Genomic DNA, 25,061 nt, shown 5'->3' with positions numbered 1-25,061 from the left:
TGTAAACCATGCTCTTTTCCCGGCCATGCCCCCGTGTCCCGAGTAAGGGGAGGCGTGGAGAAACAACAAACTTGGCCTCTGTCTGATCTGATTGCGACATGCTTTCTTTGGAAGAGGAGGAGGAGGAGGGGGAGGCAAACACTTGCTTACTCTACAGAACTGGGGTTCAACTTCTGAAACTGAGATGAGGCCACCTGCCAGGATCCTCCACTCCCCAATACTTTCTTTATCTTTCTCTCCTGTCCACCGGCCAAAATATTCACCGGGTTTCCTGGTTCCGTTATAGGCTTAAGCCTTAGGGCTCTGTGATTTGTCAAGAAATCAAGAATTTGAGAAGGAATTCCTGCTGACCTCGCTCTCCCTGTGAGGTTGCCTGCCCCTCCCTCAGAGCCTCAGTTAGTCCATCTGAACAATGGGGTTGATGGCAGTTCCTGCCGCTTTGTTTTTTATTTTTTATTTCAGCCACACCGTGCAGCAGGCAGGTGGGATCTTAGTTCCCCCGACCAGGGATCGAAACTGCCCCCCTGCATTTGAAGCGCAGTCTTAACCACTGGACTGCCAGGGAAGTCCCAGTTCCTGCTGTTTTGACAATTAAGAGAACCCAGATGCTGTGAGAGACACAAGTTTGATTCCTGGGTTGGGAAGATCCCCTAGAGGAGGGCATGGCTACCCACTCCAGTATTCTTGCCTGAAGAATCCCATGGACAGGGGAGCCTGGTGGGCTACAGTCCATGGCGTAGCAAAGAGTCGGACACCAAGCGACTGAGTACACACAGATGCCTTGAAGTCCTGGGCTTGGAGGGAAAGCTCATGCCCACAGCGATGGAGGTCTGAGAAGGGTCCTACCCATGACATCAAGGAGGTGACCGGAGGGATGGAGGTGAAAGTGAACCAAGGTCTCCTGGGAGGGAAGGAAACCAGAGGAATTCTTCCAGGCTTTTTTCAGAGGAATGGATATTTGCATCCAGAAGTTTGGGAGGGGAATGATGGGAAAGATAAGCCAACAGGGGAGAAAGAGAAGGAGGCACTCCTGGTGTAGACCCAGGGGGAGCGAGGCTGCCTGGGCAGGTTCTAAGTGGAATATCTAGGAGATTTTTTTTTTCTTTTTTTGGCCATGCCATACATCTTGCAGGATCTTAGTTTCCTGACCAGGGAACAAACCCAGAAGCCCCTGCACTGGAAGCCCAGAGTCCTAACCACTGGACCATCAGGGACGCCCCTCTAGGAGACTCTTACACAAACAGAATATGTTTGCTTGTTGTTGTTTAGTCCCTAAGTTGTGCCCAACTCTTTTGCAACACCATGGATTGTAGCCCACCAGGGCCTTCTGTCCATGGGATTTCCCTGGCAAGAATCCTGGAGTGAGTTGCCATTTCCTTCTCCAGAGGATCTTCTTGGATCAGGGATTGAGCCTAAGTCATTTGCATTGGCAGGTGGATCCCTTGCCACTGAGCCACCAGAGAAACCCAAAATATTTGTTATTTATCTGAAATACAGATTTAACTGGGCATCTTGTATTTTGTCTGGCAACCCTAGCTAGGCTGCAAATAGAATGGGGGGGCAGAAACGGGCGTGATTTCTGAGTTACGGGAGCCCAGGTGCCCCTCTCCCCTTCAGTCCCCTGCATTTGCCTTATTGTGATCTCCTGGCTGCACCCCAACCCCACCCTTTCCCCACACAGGCATGGCCACATCTGGGAGCAGCGGACACCCATCTTCCTCACCCTTCACTCCCGCCCATTCCAGGATGGGTGCTACACTGCTTTCTGGGAATTTCTCTCCAGGACCCAGAGCCTGGCCCCACCTCCCCCTCCCCCACCAGGCTCCCCTTTCTTCCCTACTTGTTACTCATTAACTTGGGTTAACCTTGATCTGATGGAACCCATCCATTTGCCCTCTGGCTCCTTTCCCCCCACCTACTCATGCATATGCAAGCAGAGACACTAGGGACCCTCTACCTTGGGGAATGCAGGGGCCAGGGGTGTTTTGTTTTTTTTTCCCTTGAACGTGCCATTCAGCTTGAAGGATCTTAGTTCCCCAACCAGGGATTGAACCCAGGCCATCAGCAGTGACGGTGGAGTCCTAACCACTGGACCACCAGGGAATTCCAAGCCAAAAGTTTTGACTCCAGCTTTGCTTTCTCTCAGCCTCTGTTGCTCATCTTTAAATTAGACATTGCAGCTACTGAACTTCCCTCTGAGTTTTGGGTGACAGCACATATCATCAGGCAAGCTAGTGCTCAGACAGGCGCCCAGCACTTGGTGCAAGCAGGATGTAATGAACTGTATTTTTATTTTTACTAACACCTGCTTCTCCTCTCTCTTGCCTTATTTCAGTGACAGCCCCTCCAGGCCTCCAAGCCAGAGTTCCCTCTTCCTCCCTCTCCCTCATCCCCTGTAATCCTCCCTGGGACCCCTTGGTTGTCTCTCCCCATCCATCCTTCTTTCCACCCCTGTGGTCCCTGGCCTCCTTGCTATAAACTCACCTCTTCCAGGTCATCTAGTCCATAGCAACTGGGGATTTTTTTTTTTCCTTTGGACTCATGGTACAGCATGTGGGATCTTAGTTTTCTGACCAGGGATTGAACCTGCTCCCCTCAAACTGCAAGTGTGGAGTCTTAACCACTGAACCACCAGAGAAGTCCCTGGGGACTTTTTTCTAAAACACACCTTTGCATTCCTTCTACAAAATTATGATGTGTAATACCAGAATGTAGGCTAGTGACTGTGAACCTCTCAGTGGCAGCATCTTATTGATTTTATGCATCTTAACTTTGCACATCTTGTTTATTCTGAATGCCTCAGGTGCTATTGTTGTTTAGTTGCTCAGTCGTGTCTGACGCTTTTGCGACCCCATGTAGCTCACCAGGCTCCTCTGTCCATAGGATTTCTCAGGCAAAACTTTGGAGTGAGTTGCCAGTTCCTTCTCCAGGGGATCTTCCCAACCCAGGTATCGAACTCAAGTCCCCTGCATTGGCAGGTGGATTCTTTATCACTGAGCCACCAGGCAAGCCCATTAAGTGCTATTACTATCCCCATTTTACAGATAAAGAAACTGAGGGCTTTGGCCACTTGGTTAAGAGCCTCTAGCTGGTAGCAGCTGAGATTTGAAGCAGGGAGGTGGGCTCCAGAGTTTCTGATTGCTGCTGTAACAGATGATCACAGTTCTGGTGGCTTGAAACAATGTGCTTATTATCCTACAGTTCTGGAGGGCTGAAGTCTGAAATTGAGGTGTCAGGAGGGCTGTGTTTCTTCTGGAAGTTCTAGGGGAGAATCTGTACCAGGGCTATTCTGGCTTCTATGGGCTGCCTGCACTCCTTGGCTCATGGCTTCTTCCATCTTCAAAATGCATGACTCTAGGGACTTTTCAGCAGCCCACTGGCTAAGACTCTGTGCTCCGAATGCAGGGGGCCTGAGTTCCATCTCTGGTTGGAGAACTAGATCCCACAGGGAACAAATAAAATATCCCGACTGCCATAACCAAAGATCCCATATGCTGCAACAAAAATTGAAGATCCTGCATGCTGCAACTAAGAACTGGCACAGCCAAAAACCAAAACAAAACAAAACTCAACCAAACAAAACACCCCACATCACTTTCCACCATCACACCTCATTCTCTGATCCTGACCCTCCTAGTATTAGTCACTGAGTCGTGTCCATTTCTTTGTGACCCCATGGACTATAGCCCACTAGGCTCCTCAGTCCATGGGACTTTTCAGGCAAGAATACTGGAGCAGGTTGCCATTTCCTTCTCCAGGGGATATTCCTGACCCAGGAATTGTACCTGGGTCTCCTATATTGCAGGCAGATTCTTGACCATCTGAGCCGCCTGCAAAGTGCCCCCCCTCTTACAAGGACTCTTGTAACAACAATGCATCCATCTGAACAATCCAGAATCATTCCTCATTCTAATATGCTTAATTGAATCACACCTGGAAAGTGCCTCTTGTCATGTAAGGGGACGTAGTCCCAAGCTGTGGGGATTAGGGAGGGGACAACTTGGGAGAGCCATACGTTCTAACACACACGAAGAATAAAACATCATCCCTAGACAACCAAGTCCCTCATTGCTTTAAACTCTTCTTGGCTCCCGTGGGCCCCAGCATAAAGTCCAAGAACGTCTGCCTGCCTTGAGGTTTCTGCCAGTTGCTCTTGCCCTCCCCCCTGACTCCCGCCAGACCTGCAGAGGAACTTGCAAATTGTTCTGGGCATCGCCTTACTGCAGAATTTCCTCAGCCTGCAATGCCTTCCCACTTCCTTCTTTGTCTGGCTGGGCTATATATATTCATCCGGGCCCTAGCTGGACCTGTTTCCGCTTGCAGAAAGCCTTGACCCCAGCCTGATTGCCTCCCCCTGGCCCATCCATGCCTGCGGTCCCCACCGAGGAATATTTCTCAGGGCTCCAGCAGAGATTCTGAGTGCTCTAGATGAAGGGCGAAGTGGGGCAGAGCAAAATGCATCATGGGCGCCTGCCCACAGGTGTGCACAGGGGTGTGCATAGATGTGTGCACAGGTGCACCTCTAACCTGCACTCCTTGAGGTTGGGGGACATTCCCAAATGGTCAGGCTGTGTTGCAAGGCACTGTGCTGAGCCAGATTCCCATCTTGATGTGTGATACTCAGCTCTCTGGGGTCCCCATTTTACATGAAAGGAAACAGAGAGGTTAAGCTACTTAACAGGCTGCACAGCAAATGTGGGCAAGGTCAAGAGGCTTGGGGGCAAGAGTCTGGGTGCAGAGCCGGCAGGGCATACCATGCTAAAGGGCAGCTCTGGAACCAGACTGCTGATGTTTTGAGTCTTGAGCCTTCCAACATTTTGCTGTGTTACCTTGGGCAAGTTAAACAGTCTTTCTGTGCTTCATAAGCTTTTCTAGAATTAAAGACCCTGGAGGCTTTAGACTAGGGTGTGGTACACAGCACTCAGCCTGAGTCACCTCATTTCAGTTCAGTTCAGCCGCTCAGTCGTGTCTGACTCTTTGCAACCCCATGGACTGCAGCTTGCTACACACCACTGTCCATCATCAACTCCCTGAGCTTGCTCAAACTCATGTCCATCCAGTCGGTGATGACACCCAACCATCTCATCCCTTTTCCTCCTGCCTTCAATCTTTCCAAGCATCAGGGTCTTTTCAAATGAGTCAGTTCTTTGCATCAGATGGCCAAAGTATTGGAGCTTCAGCTTCAGTATCAGTCCTTCCAATGATTATTCAGGTCTGATTTCCTTTAGGACTGACTGGTTGGATCCCCTTGCAGTCCAAGGGACTCTCAAGAGTCTCCTCCAACACCACAGTTCAAATGCATCAATTATTCAGCGCTAAGCTTTCTTTATAGCCCAACTCTCACATCCATACCTGACTACTGGAAAAACCATAGCTTTGACTAGATGGACCTTTGTTGGCAAAGTAATGTCCCTGCTTTTTAATATGCTGTCTAGGTTGGTCATAGCTTTTCTACCAAGGAGCAAGTGTCTTTTAATTTCATGGCTGCAGTCACCATCTGCAGTGATTTTGGAGCCCCCAAATATAAAGTCTCTCACCATTTCCATTGTGAGAGAAATTTTTTTACAGTATGAAAAGGCAGAAAGATATGCTATTGAGCCACCATTTTCCCCTCCCCTCCAGCCTTTGCACAGGCAGGCCCCTCATCTGGGCCTGTGCATCCCTTTCTTCTCTCTGCTCACCTCTGACTCCCCAGGCTGGGTCAGGACCCTGTGCTGGAAGCAGACACTTAAGTGTTGGGATTTGGGGTGAACTGTGGTCACTGCTGTGTCCTGTGTGGGGCGGGCACGCAGTGGTGGCTCAATTGATATTTATTGAATGTGCAAAGTAATGGGTACTGCAACCTCAACTCCTGCCCCCAATCCCACCCGGGGTCTCTAAATTCCAAACAGCCTCTGCATGCGTTCTCGAACCCCCCCAAAAGGCAAGAAACCAGGGTAGCAAAACAAATGGGTTATTATTGTACAGCTGCAAGTGGGGGGGGTGGGGGTGGTCCCGGGGTGGGGCCAGGGTGCTCAGCATCTGTGGGGGATGGGGGCTGTCTGTCGTCTTCTGAATGGGCTCCAGGAATCTGGTTCCAGGATGCTAGGTGCCCTGTGAGCACCGGCCCCCTCCTCCCCTCACGGTCTTTGGGAGAAGCCGGAGCGGGGAATGTGTGAAGAGACGAGGAGGAAGAAGGACGGACTGTCCGAGGTGGAGACCTGATCACAACAGCTCCCGCCCGCTGGCTGTTTTGTTGACTTTGGACAGGCCTTCCCGGAACCCAGAATCGGTCATTCTACAGGCAGAAGAGTAAGGAGGTGGTCCAGGAGCTGAGCGGAGCCAAGTCTCACCTTCGAAGCTCACTACGCCCACTCCGAGCCTCCCGGCCCCGCCCAGATCCCACCCACCTGTGCTTCGAGCCTGGCCGCACCCCTGCTGCCTAGGCCCACCCACTCAGCCCCACCACACCCACCCCAGAGCCTCCTGGCCCCGCCCACCCAACCCACAGCCCGGGCCCCGCCCCCTCGCTGCCAAAGCCCAAAGCCCCACCCACCCCAGCCCTAGGGCTCACACTTGCTCCATCTGCATTTCCTCCTCATCCTCCTGGGGTAGCTGCAGGTACGGGTTATCCCTTGCGGGTTGGAACTTGTAGCCCGTGAGCACGAAGAAGGCGAGAGTGGAGCCCTCCACCAAGAGCTGGGAAGTTTGGGAGGCGGAGGTGAGGGGTGGGGGGAGGGAGGGGAACCGACGACAGCCGACTCCTTAGCACGGCCACCCTAACCCCTCCATCTGCAGTCCCTTGAAGCCCGGCTCCCCTGCCCTCCACCGATAATTCTCCGGCCCCCACCCTAGGCCGGAGTGGTCCCCAGTGGTCCCGGTGGCCTCATCCCCTCAGGAGTGGAGGGGGCGCAGTGGGAGTGTCAGGCACACGCCCCCTGCCTCCTCCGCTGCTGTCCGGCTCAGCCTCCGCCCCTCCTGGGGCCTCTGCGCTCACCTGGTACAACCACTGCCACTGGAAGGGCACGACCACCCGCAGCAGGATGGCGATGATCCGTGTGAAGTAGATGTAGCAGATGACCTGCAGAGACGGGGTGAGACCATCGCACCACTGGGGTTGCCTGGGGCGGAGGGTAGGGGTGCTGGGCGCCAGGGGACTGCAGATGGAGGGGTTAGGGTGCGTGTGCTTGCTAGCTGTCCCCCACCCCCTGCCCCCTGAACGTCCCGAGTGAGCACAGGGTTCCTACCATGACATAGTAATGCCGGAACAGCTTCAGCTTGGCCAGGTTCACTGCCACTGAACGGTGGGCACAGAGAGTGGGGGTCAAGGGAAGGACTCTGGGAGCAGGGGTGGAGGGGAGGACATTTGGGGGCAGAATGTGGAGAGGGACATGCAAGGGAAGGTAAGTGGGAGGAGAAGCGGTCGGAGGCGGGGACGGGAGGAGCATCCACGGGTCAGCAAGAGGGACCAGCAGCCAGGCGAGGGCCCCGGGCACAGCCTCACCCTTCCCATCAGTGCCAGATGCGTCCTGGAGATGCCGAATGGACCTGGGACGGAGTGAGGGACACAGGGGGCAGTCAGCACTGCCCCTGCCCTTTCCCCTGGCGGGAGGGACCCAGTGGGGATCCTCACCAGACCACGGGGAAGAGGATGGTGCCGCAGCAGATGAGATCCACCAGGAAGAGGATTTCCTTCCAGATACCGTAGTCACTGGCGCCCTCCTCACGGGACTCGATGACAATGTAGGCCACGTTGGCCAGGACCTGCAGGGCGGGGGGCAGGACAGGTGGGCCAGTGGACTGGGCTTGTATAGCCACGCTCACCGGCTCCGCCCCTGGGGCCTCCCTAGGCACCTGCAGTGGGATCACTATCCCGAAGATCTTCTTCTCCTTGTCCGACAGCACGTACTTGACGAAGGCCCAGCCGGAGCCGATCAAGGCGATGGTGATGAAGAGGAGGGCACCCTTCAGCCTGGTGGAGGGAGGTAGGAGGTGTGGTGAGACACTGGGGGCCCAGCCCTCCCCTGTCTGCCTCCCCGCCACCTTGCCCGGCAGAGAGGGGCACTCACAGATGCGTGATGTAGTGCATGACAGCGAGGCCTTCGATGGGGTGGCCCTGGCTGTTGATGAAGTAGTAGTTGATCTGGAGGTGGGTGGACGGATGGACAGTCAGACAGATGGACAGGGGAATGGGGAGGGTGGATGGATGGTGGTTTGGGAACATGCACAATCACTGTTGGATGCATGACCAGGAAGGGGACAGGAATGGACGGTTCCAATCAGGATGGCGAGTGGACAGAGAAAGAGACAGTCACAGCCGTGACAATGGAGGGAAGATCATAGTTGGACAGATGGACAGTTAGACAATCAGCCTGGTTGATAGTCACAGCTGGACCCACGGACAGTCAGACTGGAAGGTGGGCCATCACAGCTGGACAGAAGGGCTGGATGGAAAGCTGGCCACAGTGATATAATGGATGGATACTCGGATGGACATTTGGAACTCTCCAGCCCAGGGTCTGCAGGGATTTGGGGAGTGGCTTGTAGGGGCTTTTTCCTGGCCCCAGAGACTCCAGCCCACCCCGCGCTGTTCCTGGCCCCAGACTCTCACACTGTGGAAGAGGAGAGAGATGCTCTTGGTGAAAGTCAGGGCTGCCATGAGCCAGTGGATCTTGAAGACATTGTACCTGGTCGGGGAGGGGAGATGAGGGACAGAAGAGAGGGGGCATTGGTCAGGGGCAGGGGTGGGAATGTGGGAAGACAGGAGGTGGGGGACCCCCAGGGTCAAGGGCATTACGTGTTCTTGCAGAGGATGGACACCCAGAAGATGCCGGCGCCCAGGAAGCAGGCGGACATGACCATGTACAGCTTGAAAAGAGGGATTTCCGCCGCTGACAGGTAGCCCTCGGGGTTCTTCTCCCGGATCATTACCTGGCGAGGGAGCAGTGGGGGAAAGGGGGTTGCAGGCTAGCTCCAGATGTGCTGGGCCTTGAATGTGAGTCTCCAGGTTCTGTTCTCTCATTTCTGATCCTCAGATTTCCTGTCTCCCTGAGCACATGGGGTACCTGGCCTGCCGCGAGGGCTCCATGAACCCACTGCCCTCCCCCTCCGCTCACCGTGATGTCAAACGGCTGCTCCTGGCCTGGCACCGAGTTGTCACAGTTGTGGAAGTTGAGGTTGTACTGGCCTTCCTCGGCCCTAGAGCCGATCACTACATGGAACTGAGAGGCGGGGCAGACAGAGGGGAGGGGGGACCTCAGCTTGGGGGTGACCCCACTTTGTGGAGGGGAGGGGCTGCAGGCACGCCCGGACACTCACACTGAAATTGTAGGAGTTGTTGAGGTGGCCCAGGCCCAACACCAGCTCCTGGTCCTTCCCACTGACACCCTGAGGGGGACAGAGTGCCTCCATGGAATATCAGCTGCCCCCTATGGGGGCGGGGTCTTCCTCCCTCCTGCCCTGGCTTCCCATACCTGCCTGTCCCCTTGTGACCCTGTGGGTTTCGACTTGGCCTTATCGGGTGCAGCAGTGGTCCCTGCTGGGGAAACAGGCGAGATCAGAGATGGACTGATAGCAGAACGATGAGTGGACGTGTGGAGCACCCCTGCCCACCCATTCCTCCCAGCCCGACTCACCGTGGTCCACCTTGGGGGTGACCATGTGCTCTGACTTCGGGAGCCCTGGTTCGGAGGACGATTCTGGGAGGAGCCCGGCAGAGATGAATAGCTTTTTCTGCTCCCCATACTTTCGCACCTGGACCCTGGGGATAATGTGGGGAGGCTGAAGGCTGAGGTCGGGCATACCAGCTGTGCTGAGGGACTCAATGGCCACTCGGGTCCTCAGGGTCTCCTCTCTGGGGGGGCTCTATCAGTGGTCATCAAGTGGCAGCCTTTGGCCACCATCCATCGAGATGGCTGCCACATCCCTGTGTTGCCAGCATCAGGGATTATCTGTCACTTCCCATGACACCGAGTCACTCATTCTACTGAAGTACACCTTATTTAATAAGAAAATGCTGTCAGGCTTCCCTGGTCATATGTGCATGCTAAGTCACTTCAGTTCTGTCCAACTCTTTGGTACCCTTTGGACTGTAGCCCTCCAGGTTCCTCTGTCCATGGGATTCTCCAGGCAAGAATACTGAAGCGGGTTGCCATTTCCTACTCCAGGGGATCTTTCTGATCCAGAGATTGAATCCGCCTCTCCTTCACTGGCAGGTGGCTTTTTATCCACTGTACCCCCAGGGAGGGCTGCCCTGGTGGCTCAGTGGTACAGAATCCATCTGCCAAATGCAGGGGAGATGGGTTCAATCCCTGGTCTGGGAGGATCCCCTAAGCCACAGAACAGCTAAGCCCATGCACCACAACCACTGAGCCTGCGTTCTAGAGCTCACCTGTCGCAACTACTGAAGCTCAAATGCCCTAGAGCCCATGCTCCGCAATTAAAGATGCCATAGGAATGAGAAGCCAGAGCATCTTGAGTAGAGAGAGAGTAGCTTCTGCTTGCCACCAGTAGAGAAAGCCTACGCGCAGCAACAGAGACCGAGTGCAGCCAAAAATAAATAAATAAATAAAATTTAACAACAACAAAAGTGAGTGGCTTTCTCCAAAGCCATCAAGGTTCTTTCTGGCTGGCTCTCACTCCACCTGATCAGCTCACATGGGTATCACAACAAGGGACACCCCAGTGATGGATCTTTAGGGTAGCCCCCGTACTCACTGCAGATCCTTGGTGTTGATGAGGAAGAGAACCAGGAGGCTGCTACTGTTTTTCCGGAGAGGACACTCATGGGAGTCCCGGTTCTGGAGGGTGGGCAGTAGGGAGCTTTGGTTACCCCCACCCACTGGTCCAGTCCCACCCTGCCTCCCTTCCCATCCCCTCCTCCTTCCCCGGGGCAAAGGTGAGTCTCTCCCTTCCTCTCTGGGAGAGGACAGGGGCCTTTGAGTTTCAGAGGCCGACAGACAACCCTCCCCTTCCGCTGCCTCTGCCCCTCCACCCTCCTCTCCCCACTTCCACCCCTACCACTCACTGAGTAGGAGCGAATGCTGCCAGATCTCACCCGGGTCAGACTGAACCCCACCTGGCAAGTGGAAAGAAGAGACTATGAGGTGAGGGACACCAGCAGGGACCTCTATCAGTGGCAATAGACACATAACCTTGAATTTCCTTAATACTTACTCAGGGGGAGATCCCGCATTCACTGATTTTCCCCACTTGCCCCCAGCACCCCAATCCTCTTCCTTTAACTCCTAACCACTCAACTGGGATGTCATTTCCTCAAAGAGACCTTTGCTGGTCCCCCCCCCCCGCCCCACAATTTTAAAATGATGATGTAAAAAATAAATAGAATGTTTATGGCTGCCTGCCTTGGGCTCTGGAATCCAACACACTTGGATCTACATCCAAGCTCTGGGACTCTGAGTAAGCCACATACCTCTGAGTCTGTACAAACACCTGAAAAATTCGGTTTACAGGTGTAATATTTTCACAGGAATCCTGAAAGGTGGCTATGACAGAACAGACTCACGGAAATTGATTTGCAGTGTATGGGTACCCAGCGGGTGTTCAATAACACCAGCCTCTTTTTTTTTTTTTCCTTAATTCTGAGCTCAGATCAAGTGTAGAAACCTTCATAGTTATATAAAGTTCTGCAGTAAAAACTTTTCATCATTGCTCAGAACTGATCAGCCTTTCATACATGTACACCCACAACCCTCACTTACCCACCAATAAGCCCCTTAATTATCCAGTCACCTTTACACACACACACCCAAAGACACACACACACCCAAACACACACACCCCTTGTTTTAAATTATTTTGCTTCTCAGAACTACAGAGATCATGCATCAGGTACACCGGGTGGTCGTCTGATGCTCAGATTTGGCTACTTTCATCACTGATCCACTTTAGTAAGAGCAGATCTCAGAGAACAGCCTCTTATTCTGACTGCAGGAACTGGGGCTGTCCCATTCACTAGTAGGCTCCCCTCTCACCAGCTCAGTGCCTAGCACATATAGCCTGAGAAATTATTCCTCAGTTACAGATGAGCAAATAGAAACTCAGAGAGACCAAAGGACTTGCCCAAGATCACAAGGGTGAGGCAGAGCTAGGATGTGAATCCAAAATTGGGGGGGAGGGGGGTGGGCTCAGAAACTCGTGCACCTCTCCCTCCTCCAGCAAATTCCCCAAAGCCCCTCACCAGCGGGGCCTTCTCTTCTGTATTCTGGCAGCCTAGCCTCAGGAGGCTCAGATCCACCTCCAGGGAGCCGTTGGTGTAGAAACCAAAGCTGTTCAGTTGGATGTCTGCTCGCTTCTCCCCCTGCCGGAGACCAAGGAAACAGAGACAGTTCAGACTTCCCACCAGCCCAGCCCCAGGGCTCTGGCACGAGGTTCCGCCAAGGGCTTCGGCCCCCTCCCGGTATCTGTATTTAGGACAGGTTCAAAGGGTGACAGGAGAGGAAGAGAAGGCCACCCCTGTAGGCCATGACCCCAGACCAATTCCAGGTAAGCAAGAATGGCTCGGCATCCTCTGGCCACCATTCGGAGAGTCCAGGAAGAGAAGGTCTGGGATACGTGGAATTCTCCCTACGAGGTGAGCATCACCCGTAAAGCAGAGTTACGTATCTTGGGGAGCCTGGCTCTCACTTCTCGGAAAATTTTTAGATTCCAACGGAGTCCCCAAGATCCCAATTAGTACCCCCATTCTAGAACCCCCAGGGACTTCCCTGGGCGGCGTCAAGGGTTCCTAGCAGCCCCAAAGCGATCCCAAGAATTTAAAAGCCTCAGAGTCCCGGGTCCCCAGAGGTGAAGCCCCACCCCCTATGGGCAAGGGACTACCCCAGCGCCGCAGGCCAGGCAACTTCAAAGGAACCACTGAGGGGGATCCTCTGGCGAGACCACTCCTGGCCTGAAGCAGGGGGCGCTGGACCTCTCCATCCCGCATAAGGAGCGGGGGAGGTAGGACGAGACCACTCCAAGCTAGGGGCTTCTCCGGGCCAAAGGTGCGCCCCGCACCCCAGACCGCCACGCGGCGGGACTCACCGTCAGCGTCAGCCGGTGAATGCGTCCAGAGGAACCGCCTAACAGCAGCAGGAGAAGTAGCCACGGCCTCCATTCCGCGGGGCTCCCACGACCGAGCCCCCTCCTCTCGCTCACTGCCATCTCTGGAGTCACCGCCTCCCTTGACACCGCCTCTGACGCCCCCAGGCCCGCCTACCGGTGAGCCAATCGCCGCACGGTGGGGGCCGACCCGTCTGCTTTTTGAGCCCTTCCAGCCAATCACCGATGGCCTCTTCTCGCGCCCGCCCCCTGTCAGACACCAAATAGACAGCACCAGTCCCGAATGGGAATGCTAATATTGCTTAACCCCGCCTTCACGCCCACCAATCACTAGAAAGATTGTCCCGGATGTAAGTTGATAAACAGTTCTTCCAACCAATTGTGATGGACCTGATATCCTAACCTGAAGCGGAATTCCTCCACCCACTCTTAACTGACAGATCCGTTCAGAACTACATTACCCAGAACGCAAGGTGGGAGGGGGTGGGGCAGCAAACAACTCAATGGGGGCATTCAATAAACTACATCTCCCAGTATCCCTAAGGACAGACTTTCCCTTTCCCCCGGGGGATGTGGCTCCCAGCCAAAGTTCAGGCTTTTGGTAAACACTTGCATTTGCTAAAGCCTGTCTTGTTTTCCTAATCTTGCAGATCCACCGAGAGGCCAAAACCTGGCCCCAAGCTAAATCATGACCCTGGAGTGATCTATGATCCCAGACTGAGTTACCAGGCTTAGGTGGACGCTTCTATCTTGGAGTGAGGCCACTGGATGGAGTCCCATCCCCAGAATCCAGGACAATCTTGATTCAGGCTGAACCCCAACACCAGGCTGAGCGCCTACCTACAGCTGAGCGCTGACCTCAGCTGAAACGCAGCTCTGCCTTCCCCTTCTACTTTCAGCCTACACTGAGCCTTAATCTCTGGCTGAGTTTACACCTAGACAGATCTCATATAAAGACTGCCCTGACCTCAGATTAGGACAGACCTGTGGACTTTCGTTTGAGTCCCAGGCCTTCGACTGGTGGCTCACCCCTCTCCTAAACCTCTAATCCCAGTCGGGTCCCATCCCAATTGTGGTGCCCCCCTGGGATGAATCCCAGTTTCAGTTGAGACCCTAACTCCCTGGCTGAGCTGCTGAGTTCCAGACTCCAGGCTGAGTTTCTGACTCAATCTGACCCTCTAACCTCTGGCATGCATGCTCAGTAACTCAGTCGTGTCTGACTCTTTGTGACCCCATGGACTGTAGCCTGCCAGGTTCCCCTGTCCATGGAATTTCCCAGGCAAGAGTACTGGAGTGGGTTGCCATTTCCTTCTCCATCTAACCTCTGGAGCCCAAGTCTATTTTGCAATTTGAAGTTTTCTAACTCGGAAGCCACCAGCAGGTGGGGCCAGGTCCCTGCAGAGCTGTCTGTCCCAGTGTGGGTTACTGGAGCTATCTATACTTCAAGATGTATTGTGTACTTGTGTCCTGGAAGACGGGGCTCAGAGCCTGACTTGTCCCAGAGGGTCTAAAGCCCTCAGCCCCAGCAGGGCGACTGTCACCTCTGTAAGCAAAGAGAAAGCACCAAAGGCGGGATAGGATGGGAGTGGGGGGAGGCTGCTGTTTGTATCTCTTCCCCTTTCATCCCAGTGCCTCAAAGGGATTAACAGTGTGTGAAGGAACTGACTTTTATGAGAGAGGTGACAGACTTCCAAGCCCAAGGGTTCGAGGAGCAGGGGAGTGGTGGAGTAGGAATCCTAGGGTCTGTGCAAATTATCAAACCTGATTGGGCCTTAATGGATGAGACTGGGAAACGAGCAGGTGCAAGCTCAAACTGTACGGGAGCCGAGGAAAGGCCTGGGCCTGGCGCCCCAAGGACAGCCCGTCCTCAGTTTCCCGGCGTAGACTTTAGGGAGGGAGGCAGGATGCGGTGGGGGCGCTAATGGACCCGGTCTTGGCGGAGGCGCGTCCTGGACAGGATCGAAGTCCTCCCATCCGCCCTGTGGCCGGAGGGACCAGACCATTAGTGGGACGAACGTAGACGTCTGGAGCCAGGCCGGCCCTCAAGAGCGGGGTGACCTCAGTTCTCGCTGCTATGGAGTTGGGGGGAAACCTCTTGGGTTGGGGTTTTAGTGTCTTGGCCCTTTAATGAATGGTTGAAAGGAAAGAGGAAAAGAAAAACCGTCCAGGGCGGGGCAGGGATGGGGTGGACAAAAGGGTCCCAGGGGATATGGAAAGTGGATGGGGGTCCTTTAAGGGGTCTGTCCAGTGGCGTCTGGTGGCGCGCATTCCTTTAAGAAGGGGCGGGGCGTCCGTTGGGCCCCGCCTCCTTGGAGGGGGGTCTCGCTTTCTGGGGGCCGCGCTGGGGCTCCGAGAGTGCGGGGGCGTGGCAGAGTGTATGGGGCGGGGCAGAGCCTGAAGTGGGCGGGGCCTTAGCTGGGCGGGGTCGGGCTCCTAGCCCTGGTCTGAGTCTCCCGGCGGCGGCGGGCGGCAGGGACCGGGTGCGGCGGAGGCGTCGGCCGCGGCGGGAGCAGCATGGATTGGGGCACCGAACTGTGGGTGAGTCCGTTCCGCTTGACTCCAAGTTGCTCCCTTCCTGGGGTCCAGACCCACGATTTGCCCCTGCAGTACCCCAGCGGGATCTCTGCGCGTTCCCTTCCACCGACCCCTGGAATCCCCTCTCTCCGCGGAGTTTCCCGGGGCGGTTCAGGACGCCCCTGAGCGGAGGGCGACCTTTCAGGAGCCGCGTAGGGAAACTGAGGTACGGGGTTCATAGTGAGGAGGGTAGAAGAAGTCCTGGGACCAGGCCTGAGCAGCCGGGAGAGGTCACCTATTTTGAGCGCCCTGACTGGGCCGGCGGCTTATCTTACGGCCCCTGGGTCCCTGCCCGCCGTCCGCCTGTCCGGCTGGGGCGGGGGAGGGGGCCCTCTGGCCACTTCCAACCCCACGTGGGACCTGGAAGTCCAGACCGCCCTCACGTCGCCTCTAATCTACAATTAGGGCTTGGGACGCTGTAGGGGGTTGGGGGCTGCGAGCCTCGGCCTCAGCCCCCTCCCCCAGCCCTCCTTAGGTACTGGGAGGGGCCGCCACCAATCGCCTCGAACCTATGCCCTGTAAGCCCCAGAATTTTTTCCCCCCTTTCCTAGCCGGAACCTCTGACCCCTCCTCTTTCTGGGGGCGGTGGCACTCCTGGGCTTCTGGGTGCCCTGGGTTAACTAGATCGTCCCTCCCCCCCCCCCCCCAACTCTGGGATTTCTTTTGGAGGTAAAGTGGAGTCAGTGAGGAAAACTGAGTCGCCCCTGGGGGGGACCCTGGGAAGCGTGGCGACCGGGGGAACCTGATGCCCGCGCTCCGACCATTCTGGGGCCCCCCCAAGCTGCAGGGAACCCTGCCCCTCTGGCCCTGACTCACGCCAGGCCGGCCGGATTTTCCGGAATCTGGGGGGGATTAGGGGACCTGGGGCAGGGGGAGTGGCCTTGCCCCATTCCACACCCCTCCTGGGCGCCTGGAGAGGGGACCCTGTAGTCCGGCCGGGGCCCCGCCCCAGTTCTCTGGCCCTTCCCGGGAAGGGGAGGGGGTTCCCGCCGGTTTCCTGCCTCCCCCCGCGCCGCTCCGGGGCGGGGCCGGGAAGCCACTCCTTCTTGAAGCTCGGAGCCGGGAGGCTCCCCTGCCGCTGGATTGGCGGCGGTGGGGTCCCCAGGTCCTGACCTTGGTCCTCCCAATCTCCCTGCTAGGATCAGTTTGAGGTACTCGAGCGGCACACGCAGTGGGGTCTGGACCTGTTGGACAGATACGTGAAGTTCGTGAAAGAGAGGACAGAGGTGGAGCAGGCTTATGCAAAGCAGCTGCGGTGAGACCCTAGGGTGGCCGCGCCCTGGGGTTAAGGGGAGCGGTTGGAGGACTGGGGGCTCAGCCTTCCTGCCTCTCTCCGTAGGAGCCTGGTGAAAAAATACATGCCCAAAAGACCTGCCAAAGATGACCCTGAATCCAAGTAAGAACGAACACCGGATGGATACAGGGCTAGATTTGGGAGGACAGGGGGTATGGGACCCACTTCCTCTCTCTCTCAAGCTGGGCTCCCTGCAAACAGATCCCTCACTTCTCAACCCAGTTCCACCTAGAGGCAGGAACTTGGATGCAGGAACCGAATTACCTGGCTTGGAATTCTAAATCCACTACTTTCCAGCTCAACTGCTTTGGCCACTTGACTTCTTTCTCAGCCTCCGTTTCCCTCGCCTATTAAATGGGAGAGGCTCCCACAGTTATTAAACGAGTGATTCTGGGCCAGTGACTCATGGTGTGAGCCTCGGTTTTCCTCTCCTGTGAGTTGGGGATGACGATGTCCTTGTAGGGGCTCATATGAAGATTAAGATAGTGTGTTAAAACAATGCCTGGCCCATTTCACTTTATTCTAGTTCCAGAAACCCCCAAAGCTCTAGAAAGCAAAAGATTTTCTGGTTGCTTGTTTGGAGGCAGTCTCAAGACCTGAACTGACATGAAGTTAATTAAGTTCATTAGGGTCTTCTTGGATTTTATCTCACTTATGTGAATACTAATGCTTCTTGCAAAAGCATTTATAGTATTTGATTATATGATGCTGCTACTGACACCACGAGGGTGATGCAGAAAGATGGTGTAAGCATCACATCCCCTTTCTAAGACCTCCCCAAATTCTGAGAATTCTGAGTTTCTGTGTCCCCCTCCAGGGTTGGGGGTGTGGACCAGAATTTATCGTTGCTTCTGGGGTGAATGTCTTGGGGCTCACGCTTTCTCATATGGAGGTGGGTCTGGGGGCGTGTGGCTCCTGGGGGTCCTGACCCCCAGCCCCTGTCCCTCCTCCACCCCACCCCAGGTTCAGCCAGCAACAGTCCTTCGTGCAGATTCTGCAGGAGGTGAATGATTTTGCTGGCCAGCGGGAGCTGGTGGCCGAGAACCTCAGCGTGCGTGTATGTCTGGAGCTTGCCAAGTACTCGCAGGAGATGAAACAGGAGAGAAAGATGGTGGGTGATCCCTTCTCTGGGGCTTCCCAAGGGTCCCCTGACATCAGGGTGAGCCTTATCGTCCCCTCTTCCCATAGCACTTCCAAGAAGGTCGTCGGGCCCAGCAGCAGCTGGAAAGTGGCTTCAAGCAGCTGGAGAATGTGAGTCTGTGGGTGTGGAGAAGCAAGGCTCTGGCCCCGAGCAGCTGGGTGAGGGTTGTCGATTCACTTCGTCTGGCCTGGATCCCTCCTCTCCTGTGGGTTTCCAATCTGCCTGTTGTTCCCATCCCGACTCCCAGTTGCTGGGTGACTTCCCCCCAGCCCCTGAAACCATGGCAGGCAGCTCCTTCACTCTGGTTCTGTCCTCAACACAGAGTAAACGTAAATTTGAACGGGACTGCCGGGAGGCTGAGAAGGCAGCGCAGACCGCTGAGAGGCTTGACCAGGATATCAACGCCACCAAGGCCGATGTGGAGAAGGTGCCTGTGGGGTCTGAGACAGGCTTGGGGGTCAGGGTTAGGCAAGGCCAGAACTGGGCTATGACGCTCCCCCCACCTCGATATTCCTCAGGCCAAACAACAAGCCCACCTTCGGAGTCACATGGCAGAAGAAAGCAAAAATGAGTATGCAGCCCAACTACAGCGCTTCAACCGTGACCAGTCTCACTTCTATTTTTCCCAGATGCCTCAGATATTTGATGTGAGTGCTACAAACCCCCAGTCCCACCTTCCCTAGAGAACCCCAGAATTAACCAACTCCTACACATTTGTCAAAACCCCAGCAGTAATGCCCTAATCTTTAAATTGAAAAGGAGTTAGAACCAAATAGTCAAAGTGTTCTCCGATTTTATTCAAGCTGTTCTTTCTGCCAGGGATGTCATTCTTTCCTTTTGTAATTCCTACATTCTTCCAAGCCCCAATTCTAACAAACCCTCTGAGAGATCTCAGATTTCCCTTCTGTTTCAGCCCTGTACTCTACTCTCTATCCCAACCCTGAGACTGGCAGTATCTGTGTTGGGTCTGCTTTTTTCTTGAAATTCCTGGCTCTGTTTTTTTCTTAGTATATTTTTTAAATTAATTAATTAGGCTGCACCTTGTCTTAGCTGCAGCATGTGGGATCTAGTTCCCTGACCAGGGACTGAACCTGGACCCCTTGCATTGGGAATGCAGTGCCTTAGACATTGGGCCACCAGGGAAGTCCCTTCCGGCTTCCATTTTCACCTCCTTTGAGAAGCCTTTCCTGACTCCCTAGGCACAGGGAAGGCCTCAGATTCCTCTCTGACATCTCCCTGGCCTCCGAAATTTCTCCCCTGACCACACTGGGCTGGAAGTCTCTGTGTTCAATTCTGTGTTTTCCCTGCTACTGGGCTTGGGGCTGTGGTCAGTGTGGGGCTCCATTATGTTCAGGAGGGAATCACTCTGCCACCAGTCCCTCGATCAATGCCCCTGAGAACCTACCCCCCTCCCCGTCTCTACAGAAGCTGCAGGACATGGACGAGCGGCGGGCCACCCACCTGGGGGCTGGTTACGGGCTCCTTTCAGAGACTGAGCTGGAAGTGGTGCCCATTATCGCCAAGTGTTTGGAGGGCATGAAGGTGGCCGCAGATGCTGTGAATGCCAAGAACGTGGGTGCCTGGTCCTGGTAGTGGACCACGGGGGGCAAGCAGTGGTTGGGGGTGGTGTGCAGAAGTAGGAGTCCGAAGGCTGGGCCCCCAGTCTTGCTCCTGATTGCCCCTCACCATCCCCAGGATTCCCAGGTCCTAATTGAGCTGCACAAGTCAGGCTTTGCCCGTCCGGGTGACGTGGAATTCGAAGACTTTAGCCAGCCCATGAACCGAGTGCCCTCCGACAGCAGCCTGGGTACCCCCTCCGATGGACGGCCAGAGCTCCGAGGCACAAGCCGCAGCCGGGCTAAGCGCTGGCCATTCGGCAAGAAGAACAAGGTGGGGGCCGGGGCCCTCAGGGTGGAGGGCTGGGTGTGAGTGGGGACAGCAGGGGCCCACACTGAGTCAGCCCCAGCCGCCGGGACGCTGAGTCCCGGGCAGGAATTTTCCTCTTGGCTGCTGGCCCGGGCTGGAGGGAAGGAAGGCGGCTGGGCCATTGGTCTGGGAGTCCCCTGAGGCTGGGGGGGCAGGGGTGGGGGGGAGATTGACGGGGGAGGGCCTGTGGCGTCTGTCTGCTGCTTCTCAGGAGGCTGAGAGAAGAGACCTGCTTTGGGGTTCAGGGCTGGATAAGGGCTTGGGACACCAGCCCTAGGGACTCCCCTTGAGTCTCTTCAACCCTCTGATGAGTCTTTGGGCCCCCTACCCTCAGGCTGGTTTTTCTTGGGATTTTTGGCTTTCAGTGTCAGGCACATACCTGGACACCCCTGGTCTATACCTTTGACAACCCCCTCCTCTGCCCACTTTATACCTTTGACTCCTGTTTCATACTTTCCATCCTTGTCAACATATACTTTGAATCCCCTAGCTTAAACCCCAGCTATAGCCCTTTTGGTATTTCATGCCTTTGACCCTTCTCTTAGCTTGCCCTTGACATCTATGGCCCCATTTTCGTCTGAGACCTTGATTTCTGCATGCCTCTCCCTCCACCTTCTAGACTGTGAGCCCAGAAAGCTGGAGGTGGGTGTGGGGTAGAGAAATATGGGCCTCCCTGTGCCCCCAGGTTCCATTCTAGAAACTGGACATAGGATGCAAGGGAGGTGGGAAGTGTTGTGGGGTAGAGGGGGAGAGGTCTAGCCTTCTGGCTCACAATCTAATGCCCTCCCGCCACCTCCCAGATTTTTGTGTTGCTCTCTGCATGCATTTTCTGTGTGTGTGATTGTGCATCTTGAGTTGTGGTTTTCTTACTTTTTTTTTTCTTTTCTCCATTTGGTTTTTTTTTTTTTTTCTTTATTGCGTCCATCCGCCGTCCGTCCGTCCGTCCATCCGTCTTTGTTCTCTACATCCTCCCGATCCTTCTGACCCATGCCCTCCCTGGCCCCTGCCGGTAGCTGTGCCCCCCACCTCTCTCCCCCCTGGGGGGCCCCCTGCCCTCGGCATTACCTAATGGACCCCCGTCCCCCCGCTCCGGCCTCGACCCCTTGGCCATATTGAGCGAGATCAGTAAGTCGGTCAAACCGCGGCTAGCATCCTTCCGCAGCCTTCGAGGCAGCCGTGGGGTAAGTGAGGCCTCTGGGGGAGGAGGAGGGGGCGGCCCCAGCCCGCCCAGCGGCCGGGTGGCGGGACCCTGGGCTCGCTTCCTGCCGCTGGCTGGGCCCCCTCCTTCCAAGGCCCCACCTGGACCTGCTTTGCTCTCTGCATGGCCTTGCCCCCCAAGAACCTTGGGCAGGGAGGAAGGTGGACTCGGTGTGTCTTAGGCCTATCTTAGACCTGGGAGCTCAAACTCTGTGTTCCGGAACTCAGTCCTCTTCCACCTTGCAGACAGTGGTGACTGAGGATTTCAGCCACTTGCCCCCGGAGCAGCAGAGAAAGCGACTGCAGCAGCAGCTGGAAGAACGGAACCGTGAACTACAGAAGGAGATGGACCAGAGGTAAGGCGAGGGGCTGAGTAGGTAAGGAACAAGATGAAAGGATAAATGAATCACACTGAAATGGTACCCAAAGATCTCCTCTCTAACAAACCCCAGGCCCCAATGGGTTTATAGGTGAACTGCAAGTAGGAGAAACAGTTATTTCCCACCTTATATAAGTCATTCCAGGAAACAAAAAGAGTGAAAGGGACTTTGCTGGAGGTCCAGTGGTTAAGACTCTGTGCTACCAATGCAGGGGGCACAGGTTCAACCCTGGTCAGAGAATGAAGATCCCACATGCTGCCAAAAAGATTGGGGGGAAAAAAAAAAGAGGGAAAGCTGCCAGCTCATTTAGGAGGCTGGTGGAATCTCGGTTCCAAAACCAAGTTAGCGAGAATTCAAGAAAATAAAATTATGGATTTATTTAATTAACTTAACAATTTTAGATTGCAAAATCCTAGCCAATCCGAGTTCAGCAATGTATTAAGAACAGTATTACATCATGTGGTGATGGTGATTGCCCAACTCCATGAATGAATTTAATGCCACAGAACTGTACACTTAAAAATAGCACAAATGGGAAATTTTGTATTTTGTATATACCACAATAAAGAATAATAATAAAAAAATAAACAAACAAAAATCATGATTAGTGGGGTTAGACCAGTAATGCAAAGATGGTTCAATATCAAAAACATCTATGAGTCTTATTCACTCCATTAATTGGCTAAAAGAAAAAAAGCATGTGGTTTTTTTCATTTAATAACTCAAAAAACTTAAAATATTAACAATAAAAAAACCTGCCAGATAAAAAAAAAAAAGAAAATCTTTACTCACACTTTCCAAGCAGCAAGATTCTCTTCCCAGTCCTCTTACATAATAAGAATGACGTTTGCCACTTGCAGATAGGCAGCCAAATAATATTTTGCTGTTTTGCACAGAACTCCTTGTACAAAATGGCTTTTATTGGTGTAAAGTTCCATTTGATTGTTGTTTCTGAGTGTTTCTTTCTTTCTTTTTTTTTTTTTTTTTTTAATTTTTGGCTGTACCTCGAGCAGCATCCTGGGTCTTTCTGGGTCTTCCGTTCCCAACCAGGGATGGACCCCGCACCCCCTGCAGGGGAAGTGCAGACTCTTAACCACTAGACCACCAGAGAAGTCCCCATTCCTGAGATTTTTATGACATTGGGGTTATGGCTGCATGCTCTGGAGTCCAAATGGACTGGCCTTTGTTCTAGCTCTTTGCAGTTTCCTCATCTGTATGCGCATCAGATATACACATCAGGTATGCACATCAGATATGCGTGTAATGATTACCATCTGTATGTATAGACATGGAGGAAGCAGGGACGAGGGACTAATGATAATAATAATACCTACCATTTATAGAGTTTCTAACTCCTTACATGGATCATTAGAATTCCTGTTTTCCTGAGAGACTGTGATACACATAGGAGACAATGTGTATCCTACCTGAGAGGTAGGATCCACATAGTTCTGTTTACTGCTGTATTTCTAATGCCTAGAGTGGGTTTCTGGTATGCCGTACGCACTCAGTGTGAAAATCTGGAAGTGTTAGTTGCTCAGTCATGTCAGACTCTTTGCGACCCCATGGACTGTAGCCCTCCAGCCTCCTCTGTCCATGGAATTTTCCAGGCAAGAATACTGGAGTGGGTTGCCATTTCCTTCTGCAGGGGATCTTCCTGACCCAGGGATCAAACCCGCATGTCCTGCATCTCTTGCATGGGTGGTTCTTTACCACTAGCACCGCCTGGGAAGCCCCCTATATACACTACTACGTATAAAATTGATAACTAACGAGAACCTACTGCATAGCACAGGGACCTCAACTCAATGCACTGTGGTGGACTAAAGGGGAAAGAAATCCAAAAAAGAGGGGATATTTGTATACATGTGAGCTGATTCACTTTACTAACGCAACATTGTACAGCAACTATACTCCAGTCTAGTTATACTCCAGTAAAGGCACTGCTCTCATCTTCACAACACATATAGATACCATTATTCTCCTTTCACAGACAAGCCTACTGAGACACAGTTTTGGAACAACTAGGAAATGCCCGCTCTGGGATTTAAATCCAGGCTATGAAGCACTGGCTGAGCTCCCTGAAGCAAAGCCCATCTTTTTTTGTTTGTTAAATCACGTGTATTTCTTTCTCCTCCATCTGTCTCACCCTAGGGAGGCCCTGAAGAAAATGAAGGATGTGTATGAAAAGACACCCCAGATGGGAGACCCAGCCAGCTTGGAACCCCGGATCACGGAAACCCTGAACAACATTGAACGGCTGAAACTGGAAGTACAGAAGTATGAGGTCAGGGCAGACCCTGGGGAGAGGCGGGGCCGGCAGGCCTGGCTGAGTCACTGCCTGGTGGGGAGGGGGAGAAAGAGGGACAGGGAGGTGTAGGTGGTGGGGGCTCCAGCTGTTTCTCATCACGGGCTCTGGTGTACATGGGTGATCTCAGGAAACCTCCAGACCCAGAGTGGGCTGACCCCAGAGCCTGGCCCTGGAGCTGAGTGTGCGGTCCCCTCCTTTCAGGCTTGGCTGGCAGAAGCTGAGAGCCGGGTCCTAAGCAACCGGGGAGACACCCTGGGCCGGCACACCCGGCCTCCAGACCCCCCAGCCAGCGCGCCGCCAGACAGCAGCAGCAACAGCAACAATGGATCGCAAGAGAACAAGGAGAGGTGTGCGGGGAGGCCGGGGTGGGTCTGTCCCCAGACCCTGGACCCTGGTAAGGAGTGCCTGTTCTCACTGCTTTGCCTTCTCCAACCAGCTCTGAAGAGCCCCCCTCTGAGGAGGGTCAGGACGCCCCCATCTATACGGAGTTTGATGAGGAATTTGAGGAGGAGCCCGCCTCCCCCATCGGTCACTGTGTGGCCATCTACCACTTTGAAGGTATGGACAGTTTGGGTGGTACATCGTGGCATTTGGGGCTGGGCTCTGTTGAGATCCGCCTCCAGCAGACCTGAGCCCACTGCCGCTCTGTGACAGGGTCCAGCGAGGGCACCATCTCCATGGCTGAGGGCGAGGACCTCAGTCTCATGGAAGAGGACAAAGGCGACGGGTGGACCCGAGTCAGGCGGAAACAGGGAGGTGAGGGCTATGTGCCCACCTCTTACCTCCGCGTCATGCTCAACTGAACCCTGCTGGCAGCAGGAAGAGGGGGGCTGTTGGCTGCTGCTTCTGGGCCACGGGGGGCCCCAGGACCTACGCACTTTATTTCTGCCCCCGTGGCTTTGGCTGAGACCTGTGTAACCTGCTGCCCCCCACCCCCACCCCCTCACCCCTCTCCCCAGATGGACCCGCTGTGCCTTCTACCATTGATGTACATACTCATGTTTCGAATCTTTTTTCTTCCTGCCGCTCGGCTAGGGTCATTTTGTTTTATATAAAAAATGATGAAAAACTCTTGGAGTCTGTGGCTTATTAGCAGGTTTGGATTCTGGGGCTGGATATTCAAACACTACCCTTCTTAAGGGCCATGCGGGGAATGAGGAAGCCGCAATGAACCTGGGTACACCTTGGACAAACTATGCC

The 25,061-nt window shown here is 54.3% G+C and overlaps 2 protein-coding genes, 1 long non-coding RNA gene and 2 other non-coding genes across 8 annotated transcripts; 2 read left to right on the top strand and 3 right to left on the bottom strand.

Annotated features, from left to right (window-relative positions):
- Positions 1-5,944: 5,944 nt before the first annotated feature.
- On the bottom strand, positions 5,945-13,177 carry GPR108 (G protein-coupled receptor 108). 2 transcript variants are annotated; one of them, XM_061150552.1, is made up of 18 exons: positions 13,021-13,177; positions 12,179-12,298; positions 11,006-11,056; positions 10,696-10,778; positions 9,615-9,739; positions 9,453-9,517; positions 9,298-9,366; positions 9,096-9,200; positions 8,777-8,910; positions 8,591-8,666; positions 8,049-8,122; positions 7,834-7,951; positions 7,613-7,743; positions 7,484-7,527; positions 7,227-7,276; positions 6,977-7,060; positions 6,554-6,678; positions 5,945-6,277 (listed from the first exon to the last, which is right to left on the bottom strand). In XM_061150552.1, exons 1-18 carry the CDS (start codon positions 13,138-13,140, stop codon positions 6,205-6,207), a joined length of 1,647 nt encoding a protein of 548 aa, XP_061006535.1. In that variant the 5' UTR covers positions 13,141-13,177; the 3' UTR covers positions 5,945-6,204. The 2 variants fall into 2 exon arrangements, with proteins under 2 accessions (XP_061006535.1, XP_061006536.1); XM_061150553.1 differs by having other exon boundaries at positions 9,453-9,514.
- On the top strand, positions 6,701-9,152 carry LOC133062044 (uncharacterized). 2 transcript variants are annotated; one of them, XR_009694095.1, is made up of 4 exons: positions 6,701-7,073; positions 7,830-7,964; positions 8,789-8,877; positions 9,015-9,152. It is a non-coding gene; the product is annotated as an uncharacterized LOC133062044 (long non-coding RNA). The 2 variants fall into 2 exon arrangements; XR_009694096.1 differs by having other exon boundaries at positions 6,703-7,073; positions 7,882-7,964.
- Positions 11,581-11,652, bottom strand: LOC133063022 (small nucleolar RNA U2-30). The gene has a single exon (XR_009694332.1). It is a non-coding gene; the product is annotated as a small nucleolar RNA U2-30 (small nucleolar RNA).
- LOC133063023 (small nucleolar RNA U2-19) lies at positions 11,802-11,881 on the bottom strand. Its single transcript, XR_009694333.1, has one exon. It is a non-coding gene; the product is annotated as a small nucleolar RNA U2-19 (small nucleolar RNA).
- A 2,287-nt stretch (positions 13,178-15,464) lies between the features above and the next one.
- Positions 15,465-24,931, top strand: TRIP10 (thyroid hormone receptor interactor 10). 2 transcript variants are annotated; one of them, XM_061150542.1, is made up of 15 exons: positions 15,465-15,576; positions 16,752-16,867; positions 16,952-17,008; positions 17,870-18,017; positions 18,095-18,157; positions 18,370-18,474; positions 18,566-18,694; positions 19,473-19,619; positions 19,743-19,937; positions 20,987-21,154; positions 21,417-21,526; positions 23,705-23,837; positions 24,063-24,208; positions 24,298-24,419; positions 24,516-24,931. In XM_061150542.1, exons 1-15 carry the CDS (start codon positions 15,553-15,555, stop codon positions 24,662-24,664), a joined length of 1,812 nt encoding a protein of 603 aa, XP_061006525.1. In that variant the 5' UTR covers positions 15,465-15,552; the 3' UTR covers positions 24,665-24,931. The 2 variants fall into 2 exon arrangements, with proteins under 2 accessions (XP_061006525.1, XP_061006526.1); XM_061150543.1 differs by lacking the exon at positions 20,987-21,154.
- The last annotated feature ends 130 nt before the right edge of the window (positions 24,932-25,061 follow it).

The sequence above is a fragment of the Dama dama genome, chromosome 9, assembly GCF_033118175.1.
Source record: "Dama dama isolate Ldn47 chromosome 9, ASM3311817v1, whole genome shotgun sequence".
In the NCBI taxonomy this organism is placed as follows: domain Eukaryota; kingdom Metazoa; phylum Chordata; class Mammalia; order Artiodactyla; family Cervidae; genus Dama; species Dama dama.
This window is presented reverse-complemented; position numbering and strand designations above follow the sequence as displayed.

What these genes read in the sequence shown, in the direction of transcription:
- TRIP10 (XM_061150542.1), top strand. Translation starts at nt 15,553, where the DNA reads ATGGATTGGGGCACCGAACTGTGG. An exon ending in GCTTATGCAAAGCAGCTGCG is followed by an intron (nt 16,868 to 16,951) that starts GTGAGACCCTAG and finishes CTCTCTCCGTAG; the next exon opens with GAGCCTGGTGAAAAAATACA. An exon ending in ATGCTGTGAATGCCAAGAAC is followed by an intron (nt 19,620 to 19,742) that starts GTGGGTGCCTGG and finishes CACCATCCCCAG; the next exon opens with GATTCCCAGGTCCTAATTGA.
- GPR108 (XM_061150552.1), bottom strand. Translation starts at nt 13,140, where the DNA reads ATGGCAGTGAGCGAGAGGAGGGGGCTCGGTCGTGGGAGCCCCGCGGAA. An exon ending in ATCTGGCACTGATGGGAAGG is followed by an intron (nt 7,277 to 7,483) that starts GTGAGGCTGTGC and finishes CCCACCGTTCAG; the next exon opens with TGGCAGTGAACCTGGCCAAG. An exon ending in GAAATGCAGATGGAGCAAGT is followed by an intron (nt 6,278 to 6,553) that starts GTGAGCCCTAGG and finishes TTCTGCCTGTAG; the next exon opens with AATGACCGATTCTGGGTTCC.